This window comes from Centrocercus urophasianus, unplaced genomic scaffold (genome assembly GCF_019232065.1).
Source record: "Centrocercus urophasianus isolate 14NV4802_14NV808 unplaced genomic scaffold, USGS_Curo_1.0 seq_12, whole genome shotgun sequence".
Taxonomy (NCBI): Eukaryota; Metazoa; Chordata; class Aves; order Galliformes; family Phasianidae; genus Centrocercus; species Centrocercus urophasianus.
Window position 1 is genome coordinate 15,462,235 of NW_024884364.1, and position 27,880 is coordinate 15,490,114.

Below are 27,880 nucleotides of genomic sequence, written 5' to 3' on the forward strand. Positions count from 1 at the left end.
TCATATGTACAAACCCCAGTAAAAAAAGTTGAACACAATATACACACTGGGAAATATAATCCTGGAATACGTGTCAATGACATGGTTGTTCTGTAGAATAATCCTGCCCACGTTTCCCTTAAAAGATCTCTTCCTCTTGATGCGAGCTGTGCCCACGTTGGAGACACTGCTTGCTCGTGCTCGAGTTTCATTCTCTTCACAGCGGTCAGTGAAAGCAGGCAGGTCCATCTCAACATCAGGATCATGGTAGCAGCCGTCAAAAGCCATTGCTTGCACTGTATCAATATTATACATTCCTGAGGCCTGGCGACAAAAAATAGTTATTGTGAATCTAGCAGGAGCCATTTTAGTAAATGATAATTAAATAAAACAGAAAATAAACAAAGCTTTCTCTCCAGTGCTGTTCTTCACACTGCAATGGCTACCTCACAGAGTGCACTTACCTCAGATACTACCTGTGTATCCTGTGTGGCCCGGCCCTTTGTGCAGCACATGTGCAAATAAAGACATATATGTGACATAACACGCTTGTCTCAGGGACTGTTGCCAGCTGACTTGCATGTGCCCTTGCTTGTGAAATAGAAAAATCAAACTGACTCATCTGTAGGTCTGTGGGAAATTACTTCAAACATTTCTGTGTTTTTTGATAGCAGTATGAAATCGTGTGGGCAACATATGCATCCTTTGTGTGTTCTTCTACTTGTGATATTCCAATGAATGGTTTCACATGCGGGGATATTCATGAAGGGTTTTTTTTTTAAAATGAGTGCTTCATAGAAAGCAAATGTTTGACTTGTAAACATTTCTACTTCAAGCACGCTTTTCTAAAAAGGACCTAATCATTCATCTGGTCTCAGGACAAAAAAAAGTCATTAAACCCATCTGCCTAACTGAAAATGAGGAAGCAGAAGAAGGATAAGTAAACTCTGCTTTACAGGAAACAGGAGGAAACACTGCATGAGTATAGTCTGGGATATATTTCAGGGGCAGGATAAAGATGAAAACATTGTCTTCGTCAATAGGAAAAAACTGGGAAACAAAATGAGAGGTACTTTCCTCTGAGTGAAGAAAAATAATAATAATCAGGAGTTGTGCTCCCTAATCTCTGTTAAAAGGAAGGGAGAGTAACTTCGGACCTTCTCAAAATCTGAGAGGATGATACATCCCTTGCCTTCAGCCACAAAAAAAGTGTGAAACAGAGTAGAGTCAGAGATTATCACATTTTTGTGTCAGGATTATTCTGTGACTTCTGTGATGCTTTTAAAGGCAACAAAATGCAGATGATTGTACCTTGCCCCTTTTCTTGAGTTGCTTTCTCTCTTCAATTGTGGTGAGATAGTTCACTGCTGCATATTCAATGACAGACAGGAAGACAAAAAGGAAGCTGATCCATAAATACACATCCACAGCCTTTATGTAAGACACTTGAGGCATTGAGGCACTTACTCCTGTGATGATGGTTGACATTGTCAGCACCGTAGTTATGCCTGCCAAAGAAGAAGGGAAGGTTATCACAATACAGGCCAGGTTCTGTTTATCTCATCACCAATTGCTCAGACAGCACAGCTCTGTGAAGGCAGGTGATTGAGACTGCCTTTAGCTTCACAGCACAGGGTCGGAGAAATAGAGTAAGCTATGCAAGCCACCCATGGAAAAGAACATTGAAACAGTCATATCTGCCTCCACTCAGTATGTGCAGTCAGAGCTTCAGCCCACCATGAGTGAGCAGTGGGGACAATGCTGGTGATTCAGCAGTGTAAGGAACACTTTCTATGACAGCTTTTCTATGAATCCTATAGAGCAGTGAAGGCAGGCTCGTGGTCTTGTTTCCCAGAGCCAGTGTCTCTGCTATGCACTTTCTTGTCCTCAAACTTTACTAATGAGACATCAGTTTCCCTCCCAAGCCCTTCTAAAATTGTACTTCTTGGCTACATGTCAATTCGTATGTCTCAGCAAAATTTCTTGATCCTAAAAACATTGTAGAGTAAAAATGCTATATCCATTGACACTACAGAATGTCTGTTGACTTCAGTTTGTCTAGGATTTCAACCTCATCCTTTCAACGTCTGTTCTGATGTGACCCTATTCATCTAGCTTTGCTGTGTTCTGTCTCAGAGAAAATTATAATTATAATTAAAAGAAAAATAAAATCCTACCCAGGCTCTACTTTTAATGCACTAAAAGTGACAACATCTCAGTATCCTCTGGGAGATTGCAGTGGCAAATAGCACGGTCTTTCACTTTTGGGTGTCAGTACAGCCTCTCTCCAATTTTATGCTAGTTCAAGCCCACCAGAATATGCAAGAGTCTTCCCTTTTGCTCTGCAAGTTCTTTATGTTGAAGGTTGGAGTTTAGGATATACTTTACAGGAGGAAATCTGTTTATTAAAAATGTGTGTACTTTAGGCTAGAGAGCTAAGCTTTATAAACTTTGTTGATAACACTGCCTATGAATTATGTATGCTTATGCTAATTGAATGTGTGTTATTCATTAAACTCCTGATGCATAACCTGTTGAATAAACCTATATATAAATTAATGAACATGATCAGCAAAAACATTTTGACAACATTACAAATGACTTCCTGAGAATTTAAACTTTCTTTTTAAACACAAAGTTAAACTTCTTACAAATAAATTGGCAAATACATTAATAAAACCAGGTATCATAATTTGGTTTTAGATTAATATATTTATACATCTTATATTAAAAGTTTTAGACTCTGCTAATAGAAAGCCTGATTAATATACCTAAAGATAAACATTAAGGGCTGCCTGAGTACATGATACTTTGTTTCTTAAACAAAGATTCTCAAGGTTTTCACTTGTCCAGGAAATAAAACAACAATCAGCTTTTGGAACCAGTCTTGAAGTGATGTCAACTGTCATCACTGAGAAAACAACAACGTTATTAAAAAAAACCCTACAGTAATCAATCTTTTTATTCCAAGCTGTAGTGTTCTGAATTTAAAGAAACAAGAGCAGAAAGGTGCCCAACTTATTCTGCTTTCCACAGCAGCCTGCATGCCTTGCAGAGTTAAGGCACCAAAGGAAACATATTCAAAGTGCCTGAGAAATAAAGGCTTTGCTAACCAGGACAAGTCAGGAAAATGATTCCAGGTTGGTAGGAAGATATCAACTGCTTCTAGAAAGAAAGCGGAGCTACAAAGCTTATAGATAGATATTGCACTGCCTGTGAAGTGTCTCTCATGAGCCACGAATTTAGGGACAGATCTGAGTACCTGGGAGTAGCGGAAAAAATGTCTTTGAAAAACAAAAAAATAATGAAGGAAAACTCTACTGGAGAAATCTGCAGAATCATCATTTGTTCCTTCTGTGGTGTGTTAGCTGCTAGTACATCAAAGCCAGTCTGAAGAAACATCCGATTTCCAAACATAGAGGTTGACTAAAGGAGTTTGTATGAAATTATTCAGGCAATTATCTGATATATTTGTCTTGTGTAAATAAGAAGCTAAGGTAACTTCAGAATCTCTCCCCTGTCCATCCTATACTTCCCAAAAGAATATATGGTAAAGGTTTACCTAGTGATACCCTGGCAGGGACGGCTCTTCTGTCAATCCAAAAAGAAACCCAAGACAGCATCACCATCAGCATGGCTGGGAAATACGATTGTAGCACAAAAAAGAAAATATGTCTCCGGAGTGCAAAGTTTATGAAGAGTCGATTGTACCAGCCTGTTGTTAAAAAGGAGAGGAAAAGGTTGGGGGAGAAAACAAGAACTGTGTTATTTGTGATCTCTCTTTACCAGCCTTGCCTGGGCATCCTCATCACTAATAGTAAATACCTATGAAATATCGTTGTCACTCTGCTTTCATATAGTGCTTTTCAAACTGTCCATCCATACCTCATTAAAATACAGATACTTTGGCATAGAAACACTGCTTCTTCACTGTAAATATGTGCCACACGTTTGCCTTGCTCAGATCCGTTTGCCTGCCCAGTGCTGACTTTAAAGGAAAGGGTGCCATCTAGTGACTTTTGGGGCATGTTTTGTGCAGCAAAACGTGTGCTGCTCAGTCTGCAGGGCAAAACTGTACACAGTGAGGTGAAAAGAAGGTAACATGGCTGGCTGTGCAGCATCTGCCTTTCCTATACAACTGCAGACAGAAATGAGCCTGTATGGGAACTGTCATGCCATCACAAAGAGTCACTTTATAAGGAACATCTTAGCAATTACTCAATATTAAACACGCCCTATGTTCTTTCAGGGTTTCGGTTTTAAAAACAATTGTGTTATAAATGGTTTCACATTGTTGCTCCCTTGGAGGCCAGGGAGCTCCAGGAGGCTAAATGCTACACATGTGTGGTTCACTGAGGTTCACAGGAAAGATGACACACAACCTGAAGGGCAGAAAAGATGTGAGCAGCGTTTTTGTCCAGTTTTTTGTCCAAGAATCTTCAGGAGATGGCCGCCATTAGAGTTATGCTGATAGTCCTCTGCTATTCCTCACTTCTGCTGGGGAGGAGGTTTTGTATGTAAACACTTTCTTTCAATAAGAAGCAAAAGAAAAGAAGAAAGTGGAAGCTCCCGACTGACCACCAGAACTCAAAGCCAAAGAAAAGCATTTGCCTACAAATGTTAGTGTTCTAGCTAATAGATATTGTATGTGCATTTATCCCCTGGTTCCTCCCAGTGGTCATCTGTGACTTAAAGTCTTTTCTTCTGTCTTTACCCTGGTGAGTTAGCTCATCTTCAAAACATCTGCATTGAAGTGTTACTTTTTACAAAGTCAGAGGTGCTGTAAAGGTCCTAAAAAGTACAGGGGTGGTACGAGGTTGCACTGCTGTGCCATCTGTGCTTGCATGAGTGCTTTTTGATGAGAATAGCTGAGTTCCCAGAATGCAGTTTGGACACAGTGACAGCAGTTTGGTAGAAACCATTCCCATCTCCATCTTGCAACAAGGACAAATTTGACATGGCTCTCAGCAAGGTACAAATGCAATAGCTAGGTATCACCAATTCTCACATGACAGTGGCTCTTGAAAGCTGGAGCTCTTCTTAGCTCATGTACAAGCAAGACATAAGGATGAAGAAGCTGATCAAGCTCTGAATTTCTCATTGCTTAGGCTGCAGAGTAAATTAAATTGGAGTTTCTGCATTAAATGCCAGCCATTGAATCCTCATTGCAAACTTGAATCCTTAATCTTTCTAAAAGGCAAAAAGAAGCTATCCTGTAGTTAAGATATACTAGGTAAGTCTATTTGCAGCCTTCTTGCATGCCTTAAAGGGTTTTTTTCCAATGAGTTGTGCATTTAACATACTATATGGAATCATTTCCATTTCATTAATCTGCCTGTATACAAAGTGCAATAACCCCTCTGAAATGAATAATCTCAGACTAGGAAGTACAGTAGCAAGCATGACATTTTATCTGGTTAAGGAAAGTATGTTTAGACTACTTACATAGAGAAATATTTTAAAGTTTATAATTGCATGTACAAATATGTACAACTGCAAAGAAAATAAAAAACACTTTGCATGAAATTGAAATCATAACAAACTGCAGTCTTGTGCAGTTTGCTAGAAAATGTAGTTCAAGATCTGTAATGAGGAATGAAATACTGTTTGGGGCAGACCCCTGTGTGTAAACAATGTAGCCATGACATAAAAGCCATGACATTTTTTTTCTGCAACTTTATGTATAAAAATGGAACATTAAGCAAGCTGTGAATTTGACCTCAGTAGGTTATAAATGCTCTCATTTAGAATTTTTAAAGTCAGTAGATTTTTAATGACCATTTACAGATCAAGAAAATGAGAAGATTTTAGACAATAAAACACGTTGGAGTTCCCTTTTTGAGCAAGGGTTACGCAGGTAATGTGAGGAGAATCTAGGGCTGAGGCTAACAGAGCAATGTGATTGACAGCTCTCATTTTAACAGATCTCTCAGCAATAAGAAACATTTACTAGTGAATTTGAAGGAGAAAGACAGTCAGTATGGCTGTGTGCCCTTCTTCTTTTCTAATGACAAAGTCTTACTGTACCAGTACTGCTGTAAAATGCAAGTCCGCTGGAAGCACTGAATTCTTCAATGAAAAACTGGGAGAGGGAGATGTGCTCATCTGTGCTCAAGGACTCATTTCCATGTTTCCAGTATAACATCAGATCATCTTCATTGTATGCATCTGTGAGAAGGTAAAAACTAAATCACCTCTGCTGGAATAACACTCTGCTTGCTTTTCTTAGCAATGGGAGACCACTCAAAACAATTTTAGAAAACCAAATATCCATTATTGCACCTTGTTGCAGGTCGAGTCCTGTGCCATGCCAGCAGCTCACATGACAGAGGGGGAACGTGTATTAGTGACCAGGGTCCCAGGGCACAGGGATGCAGCTTGGGAGCTGCCATACAGCCTGAGCAGACTGCCCAAGCACAGCCAATTTGTTTCCAACTCAATGAGAATAAATCTTGAGATATCAAAATGCTCTGCAGGACGCAATTACCTTTCTTTGTCCAGTCCTACAGCTTACTACAAACCACTGAGTCAGGGGTGAGAAAGCAGACATATCACAGTAATACAGGTAATCAATTTCATTTTTCCATGAGGTCAAATACTGACATCCTATTTTACTATTTACTCGCATTTTTTTCCCTCAAATAAAGCATGATTGTTGATAAAGAAAATATTTTGGATTGCAGTTTTGGAACATCAACTCAGTCAAAACAAAGCAGAGTGTATGACAGTTTTTCTGTCTTCCCATGGTTGAGTTATGGAGATATCCAAAACTGGATCCAAAGCTGTTTGATACAGATGAAGGATTCCAGTCACACACAGGTGATAAAGGTATTACCAACAAGATGGAGTGCTGCTAAGAATGCACATACGAGGAGCAGGCATAAATTATACTTACAGCTTTCCAGTTCTAAAGAACAGTTCTGGGTATCCAGAGGAAACCTACTGAAGTCCATGAAACACATAGCAGAAACTGTTATTCTGCAGAAAGGAAAAGAAAAACAAGCAGTAAATGAAAAATTTCACGCTTTCTCTGGACTGTGCAGGCATCTGATTGAGATCCCCAAGCAACCTGCTGGTTAGAATCCTAATGATTGACTTTTCTGCTCCTATTAGACGTTCTAAAATTTCTTTTAGATAGTGATATAAAACTGAGACAGTGAGAACATACATTTTTAAAGACAAATACTTTTTCTTATCAAGCACGTTACCCTCAATTTATAAACTCTTCTTTGGTCTGATCTTTCATTAACCTTTCATACATTTTGCTTCAAAGGGTTACACTTACCAAGATTTGCAAAGGGAGCTCACATTTTTTAACTAATTTTCTCATAGACTGAAGTAGATAATTTTATAGATCTGAGCAAATATTATTCCAGTTGCTATTTTTCCATATTACAATTTCTATTATATGGTTATAATATCTAATTATATCTAATTGCACAAAAGATAAGCTGTGGTTTCTGGAAGAATATTCTCTTCTTCAATTCCACAAAAATGTTTTATGCTCTAAAAAGATCAGGTAAACATAGACAAAAACATTAATTTCTCATTCCACTTGCTTTTTCACAGATATTTAGAAGATAAATGTCCCCTAGCATATCAACAAAATAACCCAATAAACAAACAAATAAAAGGCTAGGAGCAGCAATTTAAATACAGCAAATATTGACAAATTTTCATTTCCTATCCCAGCTCGCACGATATTTTATTTTGATATTTCAGTTTTCCCCAGGTTGAATCAATTGAATTGACATAAGTGGTATCGGATGTGTTAGGTACACAAATGATCTCTGAATATTTGTGACCAATAATCACACTGTAGGTACATTTTTACAAATATCAGGTTTTACTGGGTTGAAATGAGATAGATCTTTAAAACAATGCATAAGATTTCCAGCTACGAATATTATTCCTGCCTTCTGGGTATTGACTACAGATTTATAGGGACAGCAATAAAATATGGATTATTAAAAAAAAAAAAGAGACTATTTTAGTACCAAATCTGGATTTTTGTTCAATTTTTCTTCAATAAAATCCTGTATGCCAGGCACTGAAGAAAAACTTTGAACTGCAAATATACTGAATGTAAGAATTTGGAATATAATCTACTCACTGCATGTAAATCTGTCAATACAAAAAGAGGGTTTAAATGAGCATCTGATTCTTTAGGAATGTATGCATTAACACCACTCAGACTACAAATACTCTATGTGACCTTAATCATTTCAAAACCAGCCTTATGTCACCCCTTCCTATAAGTTTGGTAAGAATTGGTAGAGAAAGGGAGAAAGAGGACAGGATCTGCCTTTGATACTGTCCAAGAAGAAATCTGCAGGCCTGTTAGGAACTCTGAGGATTTGCTCTTCACTGGAATAGGAGAAGTCACCCAGCACCCACCATCAGTTAATGCAGGGCTAAGGCAAGGTAAGGAAAGGAGCTGAGAGAGCAAGGGTAACTCGTAAAAGTAGGGCACCAGCTTGCAAATGGGATGTAGGATGCAGGGCAGGGGCTCCCATCACAGAGTCATATCCTCATACTGAGAGCCACTGCTGTAAGCTGAGGTCTGTTTCCTCTAATTCCTCTCTTTCATGAAGCACAGAAGTGATTGTAACAAGAAAGTTAATAGCTCACCTCATGGTTTCTTGCTGGCCAATATGATTCTCAAACATAAAAGCCTTACGCTGTTTTAAAGTGGTGTACAGCAGTTGTGAGGAGATTCTGTATGCTTTATGAGGGGGTAGATAAATTCATTTGGAACAACTATTACATAGCCAAAAAACTCAAATGCTTGCGTAACTCTTCCAGCTATCCAGATTAGATGAAATATCCCCTCTGAGCACAGGGCTAATTAGTAACAAACTGGAGAGTGGTGATTTCTGCAATGCACAGGCCCCAGAGATTCTACCTAGGGGAAAGTACTTTCATTAAAACTATTTCTGCCACATCATCCACATCTGCTTTTAATGTGTAGGTAGAAGGGAGGAACGTTTAATGGCCTTGCTGTTCCAGTTCTGGAACTGCTGTGATCTGCTCTCTGTGCCTGTCCACAGCCCTGATTTATATTAATGCTATGTTCACAGGTACCCCAGAGTGAAAATAGCAGAGATAGTTTTAAAAGACTCAGGAAAAAAAGTAATTGTTCCTTGCTAATAATTTGGGGCTTTACTGCACTCAGCAGTAGATTTACTGCAGTACAGCTAAAACCACAGGCAATGAATTATCATTTGACAAACTTCAGTGATATTTACAATAGATGAAAAAGTTGCCATCGTCCTCTGATGGGGAACAATATGTTAATAAGATGCTATCTTTAAATTATCAATCCTCAATTAATGTTCCCACTGGTACATTGAGAATTTTCAGTTGTCACCAGTACTCAGTATCTAACACCAATGGTTTAACACCAATCAGTATCCTAACTGCAAGGATTTCATGTTGTTTCTCAGGGCCCACAACTGTAGCTGTGTATTGTCTTATAAAAGAGGATTATTCTTACCGGAGACTGAAGAGTACGTTGCCATCGGGGTACACTCGGAGCATGACGTTTTCCACAGTTGTATCATGGATGAAAGATCTTTTGGAGTGTACAAAAAACACATCAGGTACCCAGATCTTTTTTATCAGTCTTCCATCAAAAGTCATACTTTTGTTTTTGGTACTACGAAATGAAAGTCTCTCATCCTTCCAGTAATGTCTGAGATATAAAGTCATCGTGAAGTCCTTTGTTTAATTAAAAATAAAAGAAGACAATGCATGTTTTATTTGCATACAGTAAAAAACAGAACAAAATAATCAACTCATGTAAAGGAACAGTTTCTGCTATGAACATCATGTGGAGGATCCTCAGTGAAAGAAATGAGATGCCACTCAGCAAGATTAAATACAGTTTGGAGCTATCTCTGAGATACCTGCTGTTTGCCTCATCACTGGCATCTGAGTCAGGGCTCATGCTTCATATATACTCAGATAGAACAGACTTCAGTGGTCTGCTGGATTGGTGAAGGGGAAAAAAAAGCTTTAAAATCAAACTAATGTGAACTGGGGGGCTTTCCTGTAGAAATTTTCACAAGATATTCTCAGAATGGACTACAGTTCCTTTACAATTCCTTTATAGATTCTCCAGGTCATCTTGTAAAATCCATTAATCTGTACATTTGGTACAAGGGTTAGATGGGTTTTCAGATTTGTATATTTTTTATGAATGAAATGAATCATGTAGAAACACCATGGTGAATTTCGTAAGGATAAACAAATTTCACAAGACTCACAATTTTTAAAAATATGAAATAATCTTACTTAGAGAAATAACATGGCTGCAAATATGCATGTGAAAAAAAAAATGGAGAGGCAGCTGGAAATTCAGTCTGAGCTTCTGTACAGCCTGACAGTTCTGTACTCGCCTATGTAGCTTTTCCAGTTTTAGGCAGGTATCACTCATCTTGATAGAACAATTACTTCTGAAAATAATACTGGAAAGATAATTAGGCCTCCTCCCGCAATATGATTTTATACCTGCTTGAAACCCACTGATTTGGGTAAGATTGTAGAGGAATCCAGGGGTTCATATAGACAGAACCCATAGCAATCTCAGCACTGATGATTAGATCTACTTTCGGCATGAGAAGATACTGTAAATGAGATCTCTTTGCCAAGTTAAGGTGCCCAGCTGTTCTAGATCTAAGCAAATTGGCACTAATGTTTGGGTGGCGCTATTAGTGATAATTTTGGAGGAGAAACAAATATCCTGCATTCCTCTGCTACAGGTCCTTAACTATAGTTGAAGGTGTTTCCTAGAGCTCATTGTTATATTCATATTTTTCTATTTCCATTTGTTGCATCCACTGCTCTACCATGACAGAAAAGATGAGGAATATTAAGATCTGCACAAGGAAAGAACACAAAATACATGAACCCTCATCTTCAATAGTGCAGAGCACTAAGAGTTTGTGTGGAAGCCCACAGGCCTTACTGAGTGGCTGGCATTTCCAATAAGAGCACTCTGTTCTGTTCCTCTGGGATAGTTAGGGAAATGTTCAACGTGTGCTTGCTTATACTTAACACTTACTAACATAAATGAAGATGACTTCCATTCTTCACAGCAAGGCTGTGCTCTTCTAAGAGTTCACTGTCTTTAAATGTATTGTCCGTATCATCCATCTGGATGCTTCTGGGACCCTGAGTTTTGGCTGAAATTCTTTATCTCACCAACTTACCATGTCAACTTCAGATATGCTGTCAATGCTTTCTACCTGCACATCAATGCCCACAGGTATTGGCGACCCTTCAATGCAACAGAATGAAAGAGTGATGAGGAACATATGTTCATATTTTTAAAGGGAAGACTGTGTATTAACAACATGCAGAGTACACCCCATACTGTCATTTCCTATGGTCTGTCCATCACAGTATGCTGAATGAGAAACTCCTTGGCAACACAGTAAAACCCAACATTAAATAGTTGCAGAAATAAGTGCATAAGAAATAAGTGATTTCTTTGCAGCTAGACTAGTTATTGACATTGCAGTTTAGACAGCAGTGAAAGTTTCCTTGCAGTGCCAAAGCTAATGAACTGCTTGGAGTGCCGTAAAGAAAAGCTGAGTAAATATACCACCTAAATCAAAGATCACAAAGCTTACTTGTCAGTCCCAACTCTTGTTCCCACACTTGTAAGCAAAATGCCTACTATGCTTCCTAATTACCTTTGGTAACTTAATTATTTAATGCTTAGCATAGGTATCTGTGAAAAGGGATTAGTACTTGCTCACTAACTCATAAGGGAAAAGCCATGCACGCACTAAGCATGTGACAAGATGGAGCATTGTGTCTACAATGCATTGCTGAGTATGTAACTTATTTTCAAGTACAATGAACTGCACTCAGGGACTTTTTTTTTAATAAACTACATCTGAAAAAGGCTGTGGATTTACAGCACGATGCAGACTGAATGAGTGTATTATAAAGCAGTATTTGCATTTTTGCAATAAAGGGATTAAAACCTATTAAAATTACAGCAAAATATATTTCTTCCAGTTTCTTCAGTACACCAAGTCTAGTATTAAAGGCCTAATTATGTACCTGCGTAATCTTCAGCAAGCAAGTCATTCCACTTAAGTAATTGACTAAGCACTTCCTTACAGAAGCGGGGGAGTATAGAGATTTGTGGACATATGTGTACACACACACAATGAAGAACAGTCTGCATTTGGAATGAATAATAAACCACCGTACTTGAAATTCCAATTACATTTGTAAAAAACAGTCCATATTTTTTAAGGGGAAGAAATATTTGCTTTTAAAATATTTTAAAAGCAAACATTTAAATACTGTAATACAAAGCATCAGTACAAAGAAGTCTGAACAAGCAGGAGATAGCAATAGCTCCTTTAATCTGTCTTTCTCTTTTTCTTGCGTTTTCTTTACAGTAAAGCCAAAGTAGTCCAGAAATATCATTCTCCTGATAACCAGCCACAACACTGTGTCTCTTTTTGGAATTATCCTTAAAATAGCAGCCCTCGAGGATTACGCAGCTGCCTCCAGTTCTTAACAGTGGAGATCTTGAACTATTTTTGAGGTATTTTAAAATCTGGCTCTATAATCTCTTGATTTGTCTTGTATATTTTAATGGAGGGTTTGACCCTGCATAGAACAGATGCAAATGTGTGTGGAAAAACAAGGTAAATCGTGACCAGAGTTAGCAGGGCACACAGGAGCATGTCTCTGCAATGACAAGAGCGGTGCTGCCTGGCTGAGAAATCATCTTTGCTTCTGAAACAAATCTGTGGCTCAGTCCATCTGCAGAGGCTCAAAGATCAAAACAGAATTCAGTTGACTGAAGTAAAACTCTAGATAGCACTTGGGGTAGACTGTTTCTTTTGGAGAGTAGAGAATGCAGGAGACATCTCCCTGAAAGGCTGATGTACAAGAGTATTGACATATATATCCAATCACTCTTCTTCATGCAAACTGATGCAATTGTTTGTGCCTCTCATAAACCAGGTTCGCCCACGTATCTTCTTTATTTTTCCCACACAGTCCCAACCAGACCACATAAATAGTTCACTTTCTGCTAAATACTGACTTGTACCAAGTATTGGTACAAAAATACTGGATTGTAGCCTGAGCTGTCATCCTCTCATCATTCCACTGAAATCTAAATTGTGAGCTGGAGACAAGTTTAGCCTAAGCGGGAGCTGTAGTGGGATTTATACATGATGTGAACATCATTCACAGGTGGCATCCACGCATCATTTAAATGCAAACATGGCAGAAAGATGAGGCAGTGTCTATCAAGCTCCTCATTTGCATGGTGCAGCAGGATCAGCCCACTTTGCAGAGCTGATACCTGAGCTAGCTGTAAGGCAGGGAGAGTCAGGGAGCAAGCTAGCTGTGGAAGCACAGTCCACGGTCATTACTAAGGCTGACAACAGTGATGAAATATGGCCTCATTGATATTTAGAATCCATGCAGTGTAACCTGTACTTTCTGGATTTCTAATTGGGATGAGACAACTTGGGCCTTAGAAATGTCTGTTGATTGCCAGAGGAGCTTCAAATAGGCAGGAGAACTGCATTTGATCTAAGCTTACTCACCAAGAAGTTTGAACTTTTTTATATTGTGTCTCCAACTTACCCTGGAACCATGGCAGAGACAAGTGGTAGGACATACTGGCAGTGTTCATATCTGACTTATATATCATAACTTGATCTTAACTGGTATTACTGAAACTTTGGGAGTGATCTGCATAACTAGAATGTTAAAACCTGTGGGTTAAGTCCCACTGATATGTGAGCGTAGTTATGTGGACAGAGGGATGAGAGAGAAACTACTCTCCACGTAAAATAAAGGCTTTTACCAGTTTTATGAGTCAAGAACAAGCAAACAGTTTTCCACCAACATCCCCCAAACATGCAGGGAACTACCCACAAATTATATCACAGAACAAGATAACTGGCTTTCTAAATAAGCATACACGACACATTGCAAGGAATGTTTTGTTTCTGAGTGACAGCTCTTCAAAGTGTAACAACGGCAGTACTAACAACTTCTTGGGCTGTGCAAAAAAACACAGACTATTTTCTACCCCCAACAAGCACCATTCAAATGTGGGCAGAATTTCAATTAATAATTCATGTCATCTGAGCAGATAAAAAGGAATTGGTCACAGAACTAGCAGCTTAAGTACAAGTGACTACTTTGATTACATGCACGCAAGCCGAAGTGCTAGTTATACATATATATGCATTCTGTATTTCATTCTTTGAATGAACAACTTGCACCCGGTTGGGAACTGTTATAAAAGCAAGTCAGTGTGAACAGTGAAGAGCGTAACAGAGATCAAAATCTGCAGCCAGAATTACAAAGGGTGTTTCCAAAATGAACTACAGAACTGAACTTTTGCAATAAAATCTGTTCCTTATGTGGTAGAACCGTGAAACATGCTCCTTAGAAACAGATTCCTGTTCTTTTCCTGTGCATTGGTCAAAGAGCATATTCATACTGCTTAAGGAGAAAACCCTGTTCAGTTTAGCATTTACCACAGACAGTTATAAAACCACACTGACAGATCATAGCAGCTGCAAATATTTTCATCCCATTCTGATTCTACTTTGGCAACAAATTTAAGTGGATAAACACACGAAGCATAGATATGCAGTCCTGGTCACTTCAGTGACCTGAAGCATTTTTGTATTTCTGCCACTAACACTACCACTCTAGTAAGAAATGTTTTGGCCCTATTCTTGTTCAGGCCTTCCGAACTTTGTAGTTTTCTTGGAACATTTATTTCTGTGATTAAAAGTCAACTATACCAGAAACATTAATAATGAGATGTTGGGAACAGGTTGCTGAGTAGTAGAAGTTTTTTGTCCTCTAGGCTTGTTCTATCAAGTTCTGATGTATTTAAGAAGAAAAGCATTTCAATAAACATTCCAAAACAGCCAGAAAGCACTTCTCTACTCCTATGTCAGCACTACAGCTTTCCCCTTAATATACTGAGAATTTCAATCTCTGGCTGACCATCAGGCAATGACATCAAATTCACTTTGAAAAAAACTAACCAGAGAAAAGCTGTGTTTTTTATTTCCCAGTCTGACAAGACTGGGGATGGCAGAGAGGATTTAGTTATTAAATTGAGCAGCTTCACTTGCTGCTGGAGCCTTGCTACAAATCATTATTTTAGAGGGATTAGTGATTTTCACAATGGAGGTTCCACAGATTTTCAAGATAATTACTCCCCAGCAGAAAAAATAGAATTGTTTTCAGATGGATTTATCCCAATACAAGCCATTTCTAGTCTATTTTAAAGGTTTAATATCGCAAGAAGAATTTTTAATAGATAGAAAGAACAGACGAATTCTATTATATTTTAAAAAGAGATATTATTTTAGCATTTTAGAATCAATTTCTGCAGCAATAACTTGCCTAATGAATTCTATGGCATTTTTGTACTAGTCAAACCTTTGTACACATAGTTCAAAAGACTGCACCTGCAATTCCCTAACATAAATGTTGAATTCAGAAAAATCAGTCACTGATTTTTCACAGTTGTCTTGGTAACAGTGCTGGAAAAAAGCTAAGTCTACAGAAACCTCCTGGTAAGAGAGAGAGAAACCGAGGAAGGACTGAGGTCTGTACAAAGGCTTTCTTCTAAAAATCGTTTGTGGGCACGTAGAGAAGGAAAACCAAAGACAGAAGTGAAACAAGCCACAGGCTTGTGTGGATGTGTCTTCTTTCCTCTGGCAATGAGTGAAACAGCAGCATTACTGGCAATAGTATTTTCTTCTTACTACTCTTTGATTTCTTTCTTATTTACATGGAAAATGAAGGGGGACTGGTATTAGCCATAGCTAACTCTAGGAACAAAAGAATTACCAGTGTCCAACAAAATATCTAGGAAAAGGTGCCTATCAGAGGTCTTGCAAATTTCCAAAGCATTTCCCTCCTGTTTTGGATCCAAGCTATTCTTTCCACATGGAAGAAAGACATTCCACTTTCACCAGAGTCACTCTCCTCCCACAGAGTGAGAAGTTTCTGACCTTTCTGGGAGCGATGAATTAATAGAACCTCTGTTCCTCTGAAAGCTTGGAAAAAAGACTGTGCCTAATTGCTGACTGAGATGCAATTTGTGGTAAGATGTGGGGAAATGGTTTCAAACTAAAAGAGGAGAGAATTTGATAGGATGTAAGAAAAAAAAAAAAAAAAGGAAAAAAAAGTTCTTTATGATAAGGGAAGAGAGGCACTGGAACGGGTTGCCCAGAGAGGTGGTGGGTGCCCCATCCAGGGAGACATTCAAGATCAGGCTGACAGGGCCCTAAGTAAGCAGACCTAGATATAGTTGTCCTTGTTCATTGCAGGGAAGTTTGACTAAATGGCCTTTAAAAATCCCTTCCAAGTCAGTTATATGATTCTATGCAAATTCTCTAGAAAGATTGTTACATCTTGACCAGATAATTTCTACTAAATTATTTTCCAGCATTTGTAATACATGCTAATTATTATTATTGTTTATATTATTATATTATATTATTGTATATAATTATTGTTATTATCCCCTTTGGTGGTTGATGCAGCAGAGATAACCAATTCTAAAACTTCTTCAACTTACCCATTAGTTAACTCTAACTAACTCTATTAGCATTGATCCTGACAGGTCATTAAGACAAAAGAAAACAAAAATAAAGTTGTTATACTTCAAACACACAGATAGAGAACTTACTTGTACATAATGACAATTAACATGTGGTTCTCCAATCACCACATTTCAAAACAGTTCAGAGACCATATGGAAAGACTTTATAGTTAGCAAAACAAAGGCACAGAGGAATAAAAGAGTGACAATTTCTTAAATGGCAATGTAAATTTTTAGCATGTGGGAAAAGAACTCAGGTAACCAAGAACTCAAATTCTGCCAGTACATTAAATTAAGAAAGTTTTTTAAAATGGTGTGATATGGAAAAATAGATGTGTAAATATAGAAAGGAACATCATTTTAAAAGGATTTCTAAGCGTGACTCACTAAAACAACATTGTCAATGTATATAGTTTTGGCTGTCAAGACAGCCTGCATGGTTGTCCTCATATCTGAGCTGCCAAAAGTCTCTGTTCAGCATCTCATACTGACATGTGCTCACCCTCATCTCCAAAGAGCAATAACATTTCTTTCTCTCAGGAGAAAGAAATCAGCCATGTGAGCAGGGTCATGATTATTTCCAGTAATGCTACAGCCAGTAGTATCAGTGTCCACAAGCTCTATATTCATTTGCCCCAACTCTTTTCAGTGCAGATGTTTGCTCAGTTTACAAATAAAATTTAGCATGAGCTCTGTTTTTCCATGATTAGAAACACTAAAAACTCTAGGTCCTGTTATCTGCTTCATTCACTTTACATATGTGGGGCTAAATGAAATTAAACAAGCCAGATTTAGATTTAAGAGTTTAGTGAACTGAGGAATCTCCAGAAGGTTAAAAACAGTGTAAATTTTCCAGCTGCTTCTTCCCCTAAGCTGGTACAAAGGATGATTTATCTTTTCGAGGGAAGGGGCACAGTAGAAATTAACAAAATTTATCATTCCAGCTCCATGACATACCCAGGAAATCTCAATGAGATACACAGAAGGGAAAAAAAATTGACTCTCTTTTAAATTTAAAGAATTATTTTTAAATACTTCTTTTTCATGCAGCTATTTTGACCTGTTTTGTTGTTGTTTTAATTTTTCACATCAGTAATGTGAATTCATGCATTGTGCTGAGCTGAATAAATCATGCACTGTGGCTCGTGACAGATCTAAGCCCTTGAGGAATCACAATATTGAGCTGCTTTATTACATTTGATAAAACAAACCCAAAATCTCGTCTGTTTTAAATACATAAAATCACAGGATTCTAAGTCTTCATACAGTTCAGAGCCATGTTGTGGCTGTGAGAGCAGTGTCAAGAAGAGAAAAATTAGCAAAGTCCTTGTCCCCTATCTGTGTCAGCCCCAGTGTGTTGCTATAATGAATGTACTGCAAGAGTTGATGGTGGCAGTGCCCACCTTGTGAGAAGGATATAGGTGATTTCTAGACAGTGTCTGTGAGGCAATGGCATCTCTAATTTCATCTTCTCTAGTTACGTTTCCTTCTACTGCACACTTATCCAACAATGTTTGTCAGAGAAACTCATACCCTGCCGTCAGACAGCAAGTCTAGCTATGTTATTCAGATTTATGTTTCAGCTTTCGTCCTATGATGAGGTCACAGTTGTGTGCTAATCGTTGTTCCTCATTAACCTGTCTCTTCCAGAAACCAAGCCATTCTTTAATCTTAATCAATCTTTAATCACTGAAATCTACAGTAAGACCGGAACAATGGAGTACAAATATATGATCAACATTCATTTCATTGAGACTTTTTACTGTATGCTGTAAAAAAAACATATCCATGTTTTATTCTTAAAGAGATCGAGTTGTAAGTATTCCATTTATTAAGAGAGTTCTGAAAACACAAAAGCGTGTGAACTCTTGGATATGAATTTACAAGTGTCACCTTTGCCACTACAGCATGTGAAGAGCAGAGTAAAGCGTAAAGCTGGAACACTGTTCTGCTGAAAGCTATTTCTGAAAGACAGGAGTGCAGCTGAAATTGTACCCATGGCAATGTGATTATTAGGAGGACTGTGCAATGAAGTCAGTGGAAAAAAACACAGCTGGCTTCAAAAGGAATTGAATGGGCTCTACGATTAGTCATCTGAAAATAAAAGGACAAGGGGAAAAAGCCTGGTACAGATTTGCTGGGTACAAAAATTTCACATGGACTGTGGAAAATTAGAATTGCCAGATAACAGGCTATATTCTGAAAGCTGCTTTTATGGACATCAGAAGTACTGCTTTCTGGGATGATCCAGTGATAAAGTACATCTTGAATTGTTGTTTCTTTCATGGAAATGCTACTTCTGAGATGTTGCTCTCAAAAATTCAAATGCCTTGTGTGACAAGGCAGGTAGTAAGAGGAAAATAACCAGAATGAAAGATACTAGGCTAGACAGGAATTAGGCAAGAGGTAATTCTAACTTTGGCAGCCAAGATATAGAAATTACTTGATTATTTGTTAGAAGACAGGGAAGATTTTAGTTCCTTGACAAGCCAAAATTCGTAGAATAATGACAAACCCTTTCACACTCAACCAATGCATCCAGAAAGGCTTTTCTTACTCCATGTTTCACTCTCCTGGCATGCTTGCCAGGCCCAATGTCCCCACAGCTGGTGTCAACAATAGCTCCACAGGCTTCAGCTAGCCTCCCAGATTTGTGCCTGTTTACACAGTTGATTATTGCTCTTCATGTATTTTATTTTGGCTTCATAAACCAGAGCTGTTCAGTTTGCTTCCATGAATCATGAATGCTGAGCTGATGACACAAAAGCTCAGGTAAAGCTTAATTACAGGGCAGCTTTCTCATTTTACCTCCCATGAAAGAGTCATGGAGGGAGTCAAGGAGAGTCAAAATCCAAATCCTATTCAATACTCACATTATCCACATGCAATTTAGTTAAATGAAGGAATAATCATCATAGAGCCCAAAAACACAGAAACTGCATGGTAATAAACTGAAGGCCTGCTATTAAATGTTATGCAGAGTAAAGATTTAGGAATTGATGTTACATTTAAATCTCTCAAAACAAATACAATGACTAATTTGCTAATTGCTACTGAACTACGCAGTTTCCAGGGAGACCTTAATCAATATGAAAGAGTAGTATTCTAACAATATTACCCGTTATTTAGTTTTGAGAAGAAGACAACTTGAATATTTTCTCCTACTGATATGCTAAACAAAATATAGGTGCTTTGTTTTCAAGTATTTTTTGGTTTCTTCTTTCTTTTCTGAAGCTCATCAAAACAAGTGAGCTGCAATTAAAGCTGTCATGTCATCCAATTTTAAGTGGCATTGCCTGTCAGCATTTAAGCAACTTACAGATCGAGAATGAACCATTAACAAGTGCAGCACTGGTACCTGCTACTTGCTTACCTCCAAATCCAGGTCTCAGTGCAAAGTCATGGTCCTCTATGCGAAGAAGCTGCTCAGATTTAAGTGGCCGGACTTTGGTGCTGTCAAGTTTCCTCATTTTAATATCTCGTTTGCTATGTTTAAAAAAAATAAAAAAGTAAGAAAACTTTTTTTTTTTTTTTTGGCTTCCCAACAGAAGGCTCATTTAATGAAGCAGAGATTCAAGAACACTGTACAGTTGACAGTTGAATCTGGAGTGATAAGGGAAATTACTGCATTACTAAAGTTGGAGAGATCCATATTGCGAAAGGTGGGGAAATCAGATATGAGGGCAGCCAGGTTCAGGAGGAACATCTATTACAACTCTTATTGCATACAAGAAATTCACTCAGAGACTGAACCTTTCACTATGCAAGAGATGATAGCCAACTGAAAAAAATGGCACTGTCCACATTACCACTTTCAACGACTTGGAAATAGCACTGTATATCCATGGTTTTAAAATACTTCATATTATCTATATTACAGAGACAACTATATTTTTATTAAAAATGGTTTTTTGATTTTTTTTTGTTGTTTGGTTTTTTTTTTTTTTTTTTTTTTTTTTTTTTTTTTTTTTTTCCCTTAAAAGTTCAAATGAATCAATAATTTCCCTGAAGAATTCTCAAAGTGACAGTCCTGGATCCAGGAAGTTGCTTTTTGACATCCTCTCAAACATCCATCTTTTGTGGCCATGTCACACACTAATATGTAATTTCTTGTTTGTTTTTTGCTCGTTATCTCATCCTCTGTTTGCTGGTCAGGTACACAGTATTCATTTGTATCATACAAGTACTGTCTTTGTTGTTTATATCATGTTGCACATAACTGAGCCTCTGGGAAGCACAGAGGCAACACAGCTGAACCTGTTCAGATGCTCTTAGCAGGCTGCCATGAATTCTGCAGTTCTTCCTAGGGACTGCTGCTAACTCTCTTCCCTTCATAGAATGTACTGCACCACATTGCAGATTCCACGCAGAAATTTACTACCTGAGAAAGGAACTGATGTGCTATGTATGCAATTTAAAATGACCAGTAGCTGCCCATCACAGTGCAGCCTTCCTGTCCATTTTTCTTGTACACAGAAAGTATGTCGCAAACAGCAGGGAGGTCCAATACGTACTCATATCCCAAAGTACTTCACAGAGAATGTCTGCAGCCAGTCTTGGCAGCTCAGGGAGGCAGCCTTTAGAAACAATTGGTTATATTATTTACTTTGGCTATAAGGAAAATGCTATGGTGCTTCCTTTATTTTCCACTCTTTCTTGCATGACCTGCTCTAAGTGGCTGGCTCCAAGTAGTAACAGAAGCAGCCAAACCTTAGCTGGAGCATTAAGCTTAGTTTGGGGCATTCCTTTCATGAAAGATGTGGGAAGTTCTCAAGGAACTGCTGCTGCTTAATTTGGAGGAAGAAGACTGAGGGAATGCACCACAACCTTCAGAACACATAACGAGATTTTACAGGGCCCTTTTTCCATGTCCTCTCACAGGTAGGATCAGCAGTGGCAACAAGGGAGATCTGTGTCATCCCCTGGTGAGAACAGATTGCTTGGGGAGGTTTTGGGCTATATATTAGACAGAAATCTGTAGGAATGAATTAAATACAGCTATGTTGCCACAGGCAAGGAAATCTCCCTAGAGATCATTTCGTTCACGCCTTTTGTGATTCACTGAGACTTTGCTGCCAGTGACTCTAATTGTTACTTCAGACTGAATGATTGAAATTTGTTCTATTTGCCCTGTAGTCAAAGACTGAATAGGATGAGGTACAGAATACTGTAAGACAAGGTGTATCTGCAGCTATTTTGGTTTTTTTCTCCTCCCTCCACTTCCTAGCCCCTATTTGAATAATGAAGGCCAAGAAATTACTTCTAAAAATGCTACGTTACAGGGATGCTATGATGTCACTGGCTGCTAGGACCACAACCACTGGGCTTGACCAAGTTTGTCTACCTATCTGTTCTTGAATTGTGGTAGTGCTGCATGAACCAAAATATCAGGGCAGTCATCCATCAGGTATATCAAAGAAAGACATTAGTTTTCTCATTATTAAAATTACACGGATGCTAAAATGAAACCTCATGCATCAGAGAATTAAAGCTGCCATAAGCAAGCCTGTCTGTGTCAGAGCAGAATGGGCAGTAGATACAAACACCTGAAGTGCTCTGTAATGGGTGTGCAGGAAAAATCTGCTGTTTGGGAATTGATTGTAAGAGGAAATGATGAATTGTGTTCAGAGTGCTTTGGCACAACTAATTCAGTTTGGAAGCACTACGTTATTTGTCACTAGATATGCTGAGGAAGATATTTGCTTGAGGCTCTCATGATTTCACAGGAAGAACAAGGCTAAAGCCTTGGTACAGCTATTACAACTTCTTACTGGAAACAAGTATGTGACTGAGGAGAAATTTCCTTAGTCATCTCAAAAGGGAAACATAAATCAGGAGATTTTTCTTAATAAGCCACTGAAAATAGTGCTATAGGATTTTGATGCTTCTCCCATTTTCTCACATGAGGAAAAACAACCAGAAATGCTGTGTAAATGAAAAGCACCTTTTATGTCCACTTACTTGAATAGCATCTTCAAGCTGATGCTCTATACACAAATGGTGGAGTAACTGTAAGTATTTCTAGCTGCTCTCAGAAGTGGTTATTCAAACTAGGGAAGATCCTGCAGGGGTCAGAATAGTACTTCCATTACAAATATGTAGCATCTTTTCTTCAGTACCTCGCTTTGGCAGAAAACAGTTTTTAATTGTAAAGGGGAAAAAACCCACTTACATGCAGTTGTACATATTCTTGACATTAATTTCCTGGATGCTGGTACCACTGCACATGTAAAGATATCAGCTTTCCTAAAAATCCCATTTTAAAAAATCTAAAATATATTTTTTAAAAAACACACTTATGCTTCACTTTTTTCTCCTGCTTGCCTACCTCTCCCACCCAAGGCTAAGAAGTGTTCTCCAGCAGATATTCCTTTAACATCAGCATCTGGACTCCAGATGTTGTTCCTTGGCTACGAGTTAGAGTATTACATTCTCCTCACTGCAGCTTTAAAGTTGTTTAACTGATGACTGGAAGGGAATTGCATGCATTTGTTTACTCCCAAGAAATCCTAGACCCGTATCTTGCTATTGATCAGTAACACAGCATTGTGAAATCACCAGCAGTTATTTTTATGAGTGCTCCATCCCATGGAGCCAATTCCATTAAGCAGCAGATTTAACTAGTGTAGGTCTCAGAAGAGATTCTCAAGGTCATTCAAGACCACAGTAGTGTGGCAGTTGCCAGTGGAACACTTTGTTCTCACAAAAGCACACCAAAGACATAGTTTATATTTCAGTGGCCTGTTTGTTACACAGCTTTGGCTAGAGCACAAGTCTAAATGTTGCAGTTGATTTTCTATCCTTGTTCTGTGGCAGACATCAGACTGCATTGTTTGAGAGGAAAAGCCCGCATGCACTTAAGGAAAGAACATCTCTCTTTACCTGCCTAGGGTAGTTGTAACAAATGGATATCTGATGGAGGGGTTGGTGTCGGCATAGGTCTGGGCAATGGAAAAAAATGGTCTTGTCAGACTCAGTGAAGCACGTGCTCAAGAAACAACTGCTTTCGGTTATAACAGCTCTACCTTTCACGGTTGCCTTTCAGACAACATTTACATTATGTAAATGAAATTGTAGCCTATAATTAAATTCCAGCTGAGGACATAAAAAGCATTCGAAGTGTTTCAGATCACATAGGGAAGACACCCTTACTGGCATTTACAGAAAACTATTGGAAGCATTAGCTCTTTGTATGAAAAACTAGTGTCATGGTGTTTGGATTCTTCACTACCCAGTTTTGTTTCATGATCCTGTGGCTCAACTCCTTGTTGCCTTACAGAGCTTTCAAAGAGCAGCTTGTCACTATCTAGAAAACCAGAGCAACTAATTCAGAATTCTTTAACAACAACTGAATATGTGGCAGGCTTCTAAGAACAAACTCATCTGCTCCATCCAACCTTGAGTAATTAATAGGAAGTAAAAGGTTCTGCTCAAGAAAATGAGATCATATCTGGCTGGAACATTTAACCACAGACTGCCAACAGTATAGTTCCATAACCAGTGGCTTCTGGGGAGTGATGTAGTTAGTAACCTAACTGGTTGCCTTTAAGTTACCAGGTTATTGAAACTTTTCTATGGTTCAAGGAGAAACCAGACAAGTTCATGGAAAAGAAACCCACAGAAGGTCACTAAGTCTGCAAAAACTACACCAAACATAGTAGGTTTCTGAGGGAAATACAGTGATTGGACGCCCAGGGGCTATAAGGAGAAAATATTTTCTGTGTTTGCTCTGTACTTAATCTGCCAAATTGCTGCTTAAAGCCACTATGAGAAACAGGTCACAATCATACATGGACATTAGGCCAAATGCTATGTGGCTCTTCTTCTGTTTTAATGCCCCATGCTACTTACAAGAAAGCAAAAGCTTTTGCAGGAAATTATAAACATCTTTCCAGCACCATTCTCATCTTGATAGACTTAGAAAAATGTGAAACTCACATCCCAGGAATAATAGCCAGGAGAAGTGTTGCTTTCTGTTACACTAATTTAGTACCCAAGAATACCATACTTCCTTAGCAGAGAAAAAGTTATCGCATTCAAAATGAAACTAGGTAAGTTTATAAAAAGAGTACTTGGAAGGACTCTCTTGTGAAAAGAATACCATGAAGAGCCCTAGATTTAATGGTCAGAAAGTTCTTCACAATGGTTTGTTCCTCAGGTACTCCAGCTACTACCAACTGAAAGGTAGAATTACAGAACTTATTCCCAGGAGAGTTAGTGGAATTACATAGCAATGTAACCTCAGAAACTTTTAACTCATTTGTCACATTTTGAAACTCAGATAAATGTAGGCATCAAAACTGCACAGTTTTCTCTCTCTCTCTCTCTCTCTCCTCTCTGCATTTCCAAGCGTTCAGTGACATCAGCAATACGTACGGTCGAAAAGCCTAATATTTGGACAGTCAAATGTTTTGTTCTTTGCTTTAGGAAATGGACCATGAAAATAATCTCTTTCTCGTGTACTTTTGGTTAATGCTTTAAAATCTTCTTTACAAGAGAATGCAGACAAATAGCTTTGGAGGGAGAATTGGGTTACTCTATTAAACCAGTGGAACTTGTAGGTTAAGTAACATTTTCACATGGGATTCTTTCTAAAAGGCCACCCATTTAACCAAGGCCATCTGTCAGCTGTGTCCCTAATAACTCTGGTGCTGGCTGAAAGGTTTTTCCCCAGAAAGAAAAAGAGGCCGGCAGAAAGTCAGACCGTGTTGCAACGCACTGGAAGATAATGCTGTCTTTAGAATCAGAATCAGAGAAAGAATCAAACAAAAAGAAATTAAATGTGTTTGGATCCATTCCACAGAAAACCTGATTTGCAGCTGTTAAGCTCTGGCATCTTCTATGGCTCATCTTCCCAATTCCAAATTTTAAATCTCAAGGGCCTAGCAAAAGGTACAGAAGGCCAAACCTTTGCCTCACACAAAGAAAACTGATACCCCACTCAGCATTATCTGAGGATGTAGTGCTGGCATTCCCCCTTGCTTCTATTCTGTTAACATCCTTCTTCTGCTTGTCTCACAGGACTGTTCTGTGAATCCATTTGTAGGTACTGTAAAGGTCTGTGAAGATGGAGGGGATAATGTGCTAGTATTGTTCCTGTTCTTGACCTGTTGTCTTGTGGCAAGAGGTCAGCAGTGACCAGCAGGATGTCACATTTGCTGTCTCCTCCCATCAGGCTTCTCTCCTCCTTTCTAAATTAGTATGCCAGAGATGAAGTAGCTCCTCTCAGCTACTGCAGAACAGGATGCATGCAAATAACAGTAGCATATGTTTCCCTTTTACCACTGACAAAAATGTATTGGTAAGCTTAAAACAGACCTTTACTCCTACAGTGACAGTAAGATATTTTATTCTGTTCCAATTTGATTCTTAACTGCTTCCTGAGACTAATAAAGTCCCAGATTAGACTTCATCTTGATATTAGGTCTAGTTCTGTTTATTTTGTTTTATTACAGCAAATAATTGCACACTCACATTCACTCCAAAACTATTAGTGTTTGAAACAGTCTGCCAGTAGGTGTTCTTCTCTTGAGCATTTGGCTTAGACCAAACTTGAACCTATGACCTTGAGAAAATCCAGAATCCAGAAATACCGAGCTATATAGCATCTGCAGGCACTTGCATTGTGTCACTGGGATATGTTCTCTTGCCCCACATTGCTTAACCATGAGTTTAACAAGATCTGTGAGGACTCAAAGGTATATCACTGCTGGATTATCACATGCAGAGAGATACAGAATGTAAACAGCTGTATGCCTGTTATAAAGTATGTAATTTTAAAAATTGCTCACCCACACTAGATGAGCCCAACTTACTTTTCCTCAATAGGTGATTATTATGAACAAACCACCAGTTCCCCTATTTTAACAGGGGGTCAAGGACATGGAAAAATGCAACAATTCCATCATTTCTCCTTCCTTACATAGGGCTACTTATTGCAGTGCCTCCAACATCTCTATAAAGACAGACTTTGCTGGATTATCACTGGTACTCAGTGGTCTGTTTACATGCTATGAGAGGCCCCACATCTAAAATATGAAATTGTGGTTATAGGAAAAAGCACAAACACTTTGCACAGAACATTTAATGTGGAAAGGTTTGTATCATTATTTCTTTTAAATCACTTACTTGACTGGAAAGACTAAGAATGGATACAATCTCCTTTCCAAAAGGAGAATTGTACCTAAAAGTTCCAGAAAGGGAGCACATTGTGTCATCAATAAACATAAAGTACAATTCATCTCATTTACTACTGTAAGATTGTCTTCAGTATCTTGATAATGTAGTTACTCTGCTGTTTAGTTAATGGCAGTCATTTTATAACATTGGCATCAAACTTTGGAAGGCATTTGTACTTCTTGTAATGGGAGTGAGAGACTTAAAATACTCAGTGTATCACAGCAGTATTCTGATATCACACAATTTCAAGGAGCTGTGTGCGGACATGTGCACAATCATACGAAATGTACAGGAAATCACAGTACGAGATGTCTAGTTATGAAAAACTTCTGATAATTAATAGTTTCTCTTTTGGGAGCACCCTATCCATGCAATATGTGTAGTATAAATTCAGAAACTGGCAAAACAGGGCAATAAACAGACAGGATGCGTTGAAAGACTGCTGACAGACAGCATAAGGTTTATCAGATGAACACAGACAGGGAGAACATGTTGCTTACCTGTTATGCTTTCTTAAGAATGAGAATTGTTGTCGATGGTGAAGATGGTGATGCTGACCTTGAGAGCTGTGTAGCACTGCTGTCGGCCACAGGCAGGTAAAGAACAGAAGCTTAATGACCAGGACCATCTCTTCCAAAGATAAATGCACCCGATCAGCCAATCCACCGTGCTGACTTTTTATTTTTAGTGTTTTTGCTGTTTAGAAACAGCATATCATACAAGGGATGCACGCGAAGAAAGGCATTACGGAAGAAAGAAAACAGTGGCATCCCAGTTCTGATGTCCTCGCTGAGTTCCCCTCATATTTTGGCAAAACATAAAAATTCCTTAAGCTCTACATCCCTGCAGCATCTGCTGTCAAATCAGAAGCACCTTACTTTTAGAAATGTAGTAAATACAGCACTTTGTTTTGCTGGGCTGCAGTCTGATCCATTGCTTCCACTCTTTCAGCACAGGAGCATATTTGAATTCTCCATCACCCGCTCAGTAACCTCTTCAACATAGCCTGTGCAGGCAAAGTGATGTCAAACATTTAATCCCCCTTAAATCCCACACAAAACCATACAAAAATCTGCTTTAATGACAAAGGTCTCT

The 27,880-nt window shown here is 38.5% G+C and overlaps 1 protein-coding gene across 1 annotated transcript; it reads right to left on the reverse strand.

Moving 5' to 3' along the window:
* GABRR3 (gamma-aminobutyric acid type A receptor subunit rho3) lies at positions 1–27,413 on the reverse strand. Its single transcript, XM_042810514.1, has 9 exons — positions 27,286–27,413; positions 19,980–20,092; positions 11,193–11,260; positions 9,476–9,699; positions 6,875–6,957; positions 6,007–6,147; positions 3,542–3,694; positions 1,291–1,487; positions 1–303 (listed from the first exon to the last, which is right to left on the reverse strand). The coding sequence occupies exons 1-9, from the start codon at positions 27,411–27,413 to the stop codon at positions 1–3; spliced, it is 1,410 nt and encodes a 469-aa protein (XP_042666448.1).
* Positions 27,414–27,880: the final 467 nt, after the last annotated feature.

Bases quoted from the DNA above. Each gene is read 5' to 3' on its own strand.
- GABRR3 (XM_042810514.1), bottom strand. From the start codon at position 27,413: ATGGTCCTGGTCATTAAGCTTCTGTTCTTTACCTGCCTGTGGCCGACA. The intron at 9,700-11,192 runs GTAAGTTGGTGA...AATTAAACAAAG, and splicing joins GCATATCTGAAGTTGACATG to GACTTCACGATGACTTTATA. The intron at 6,958-9,475 runs GTAAGAATAATC...TCCTTTCTGCAG, and splicing joins AACGTACTCTTCAGTCTCCG to AATAACAGTTTCTGCTATGT.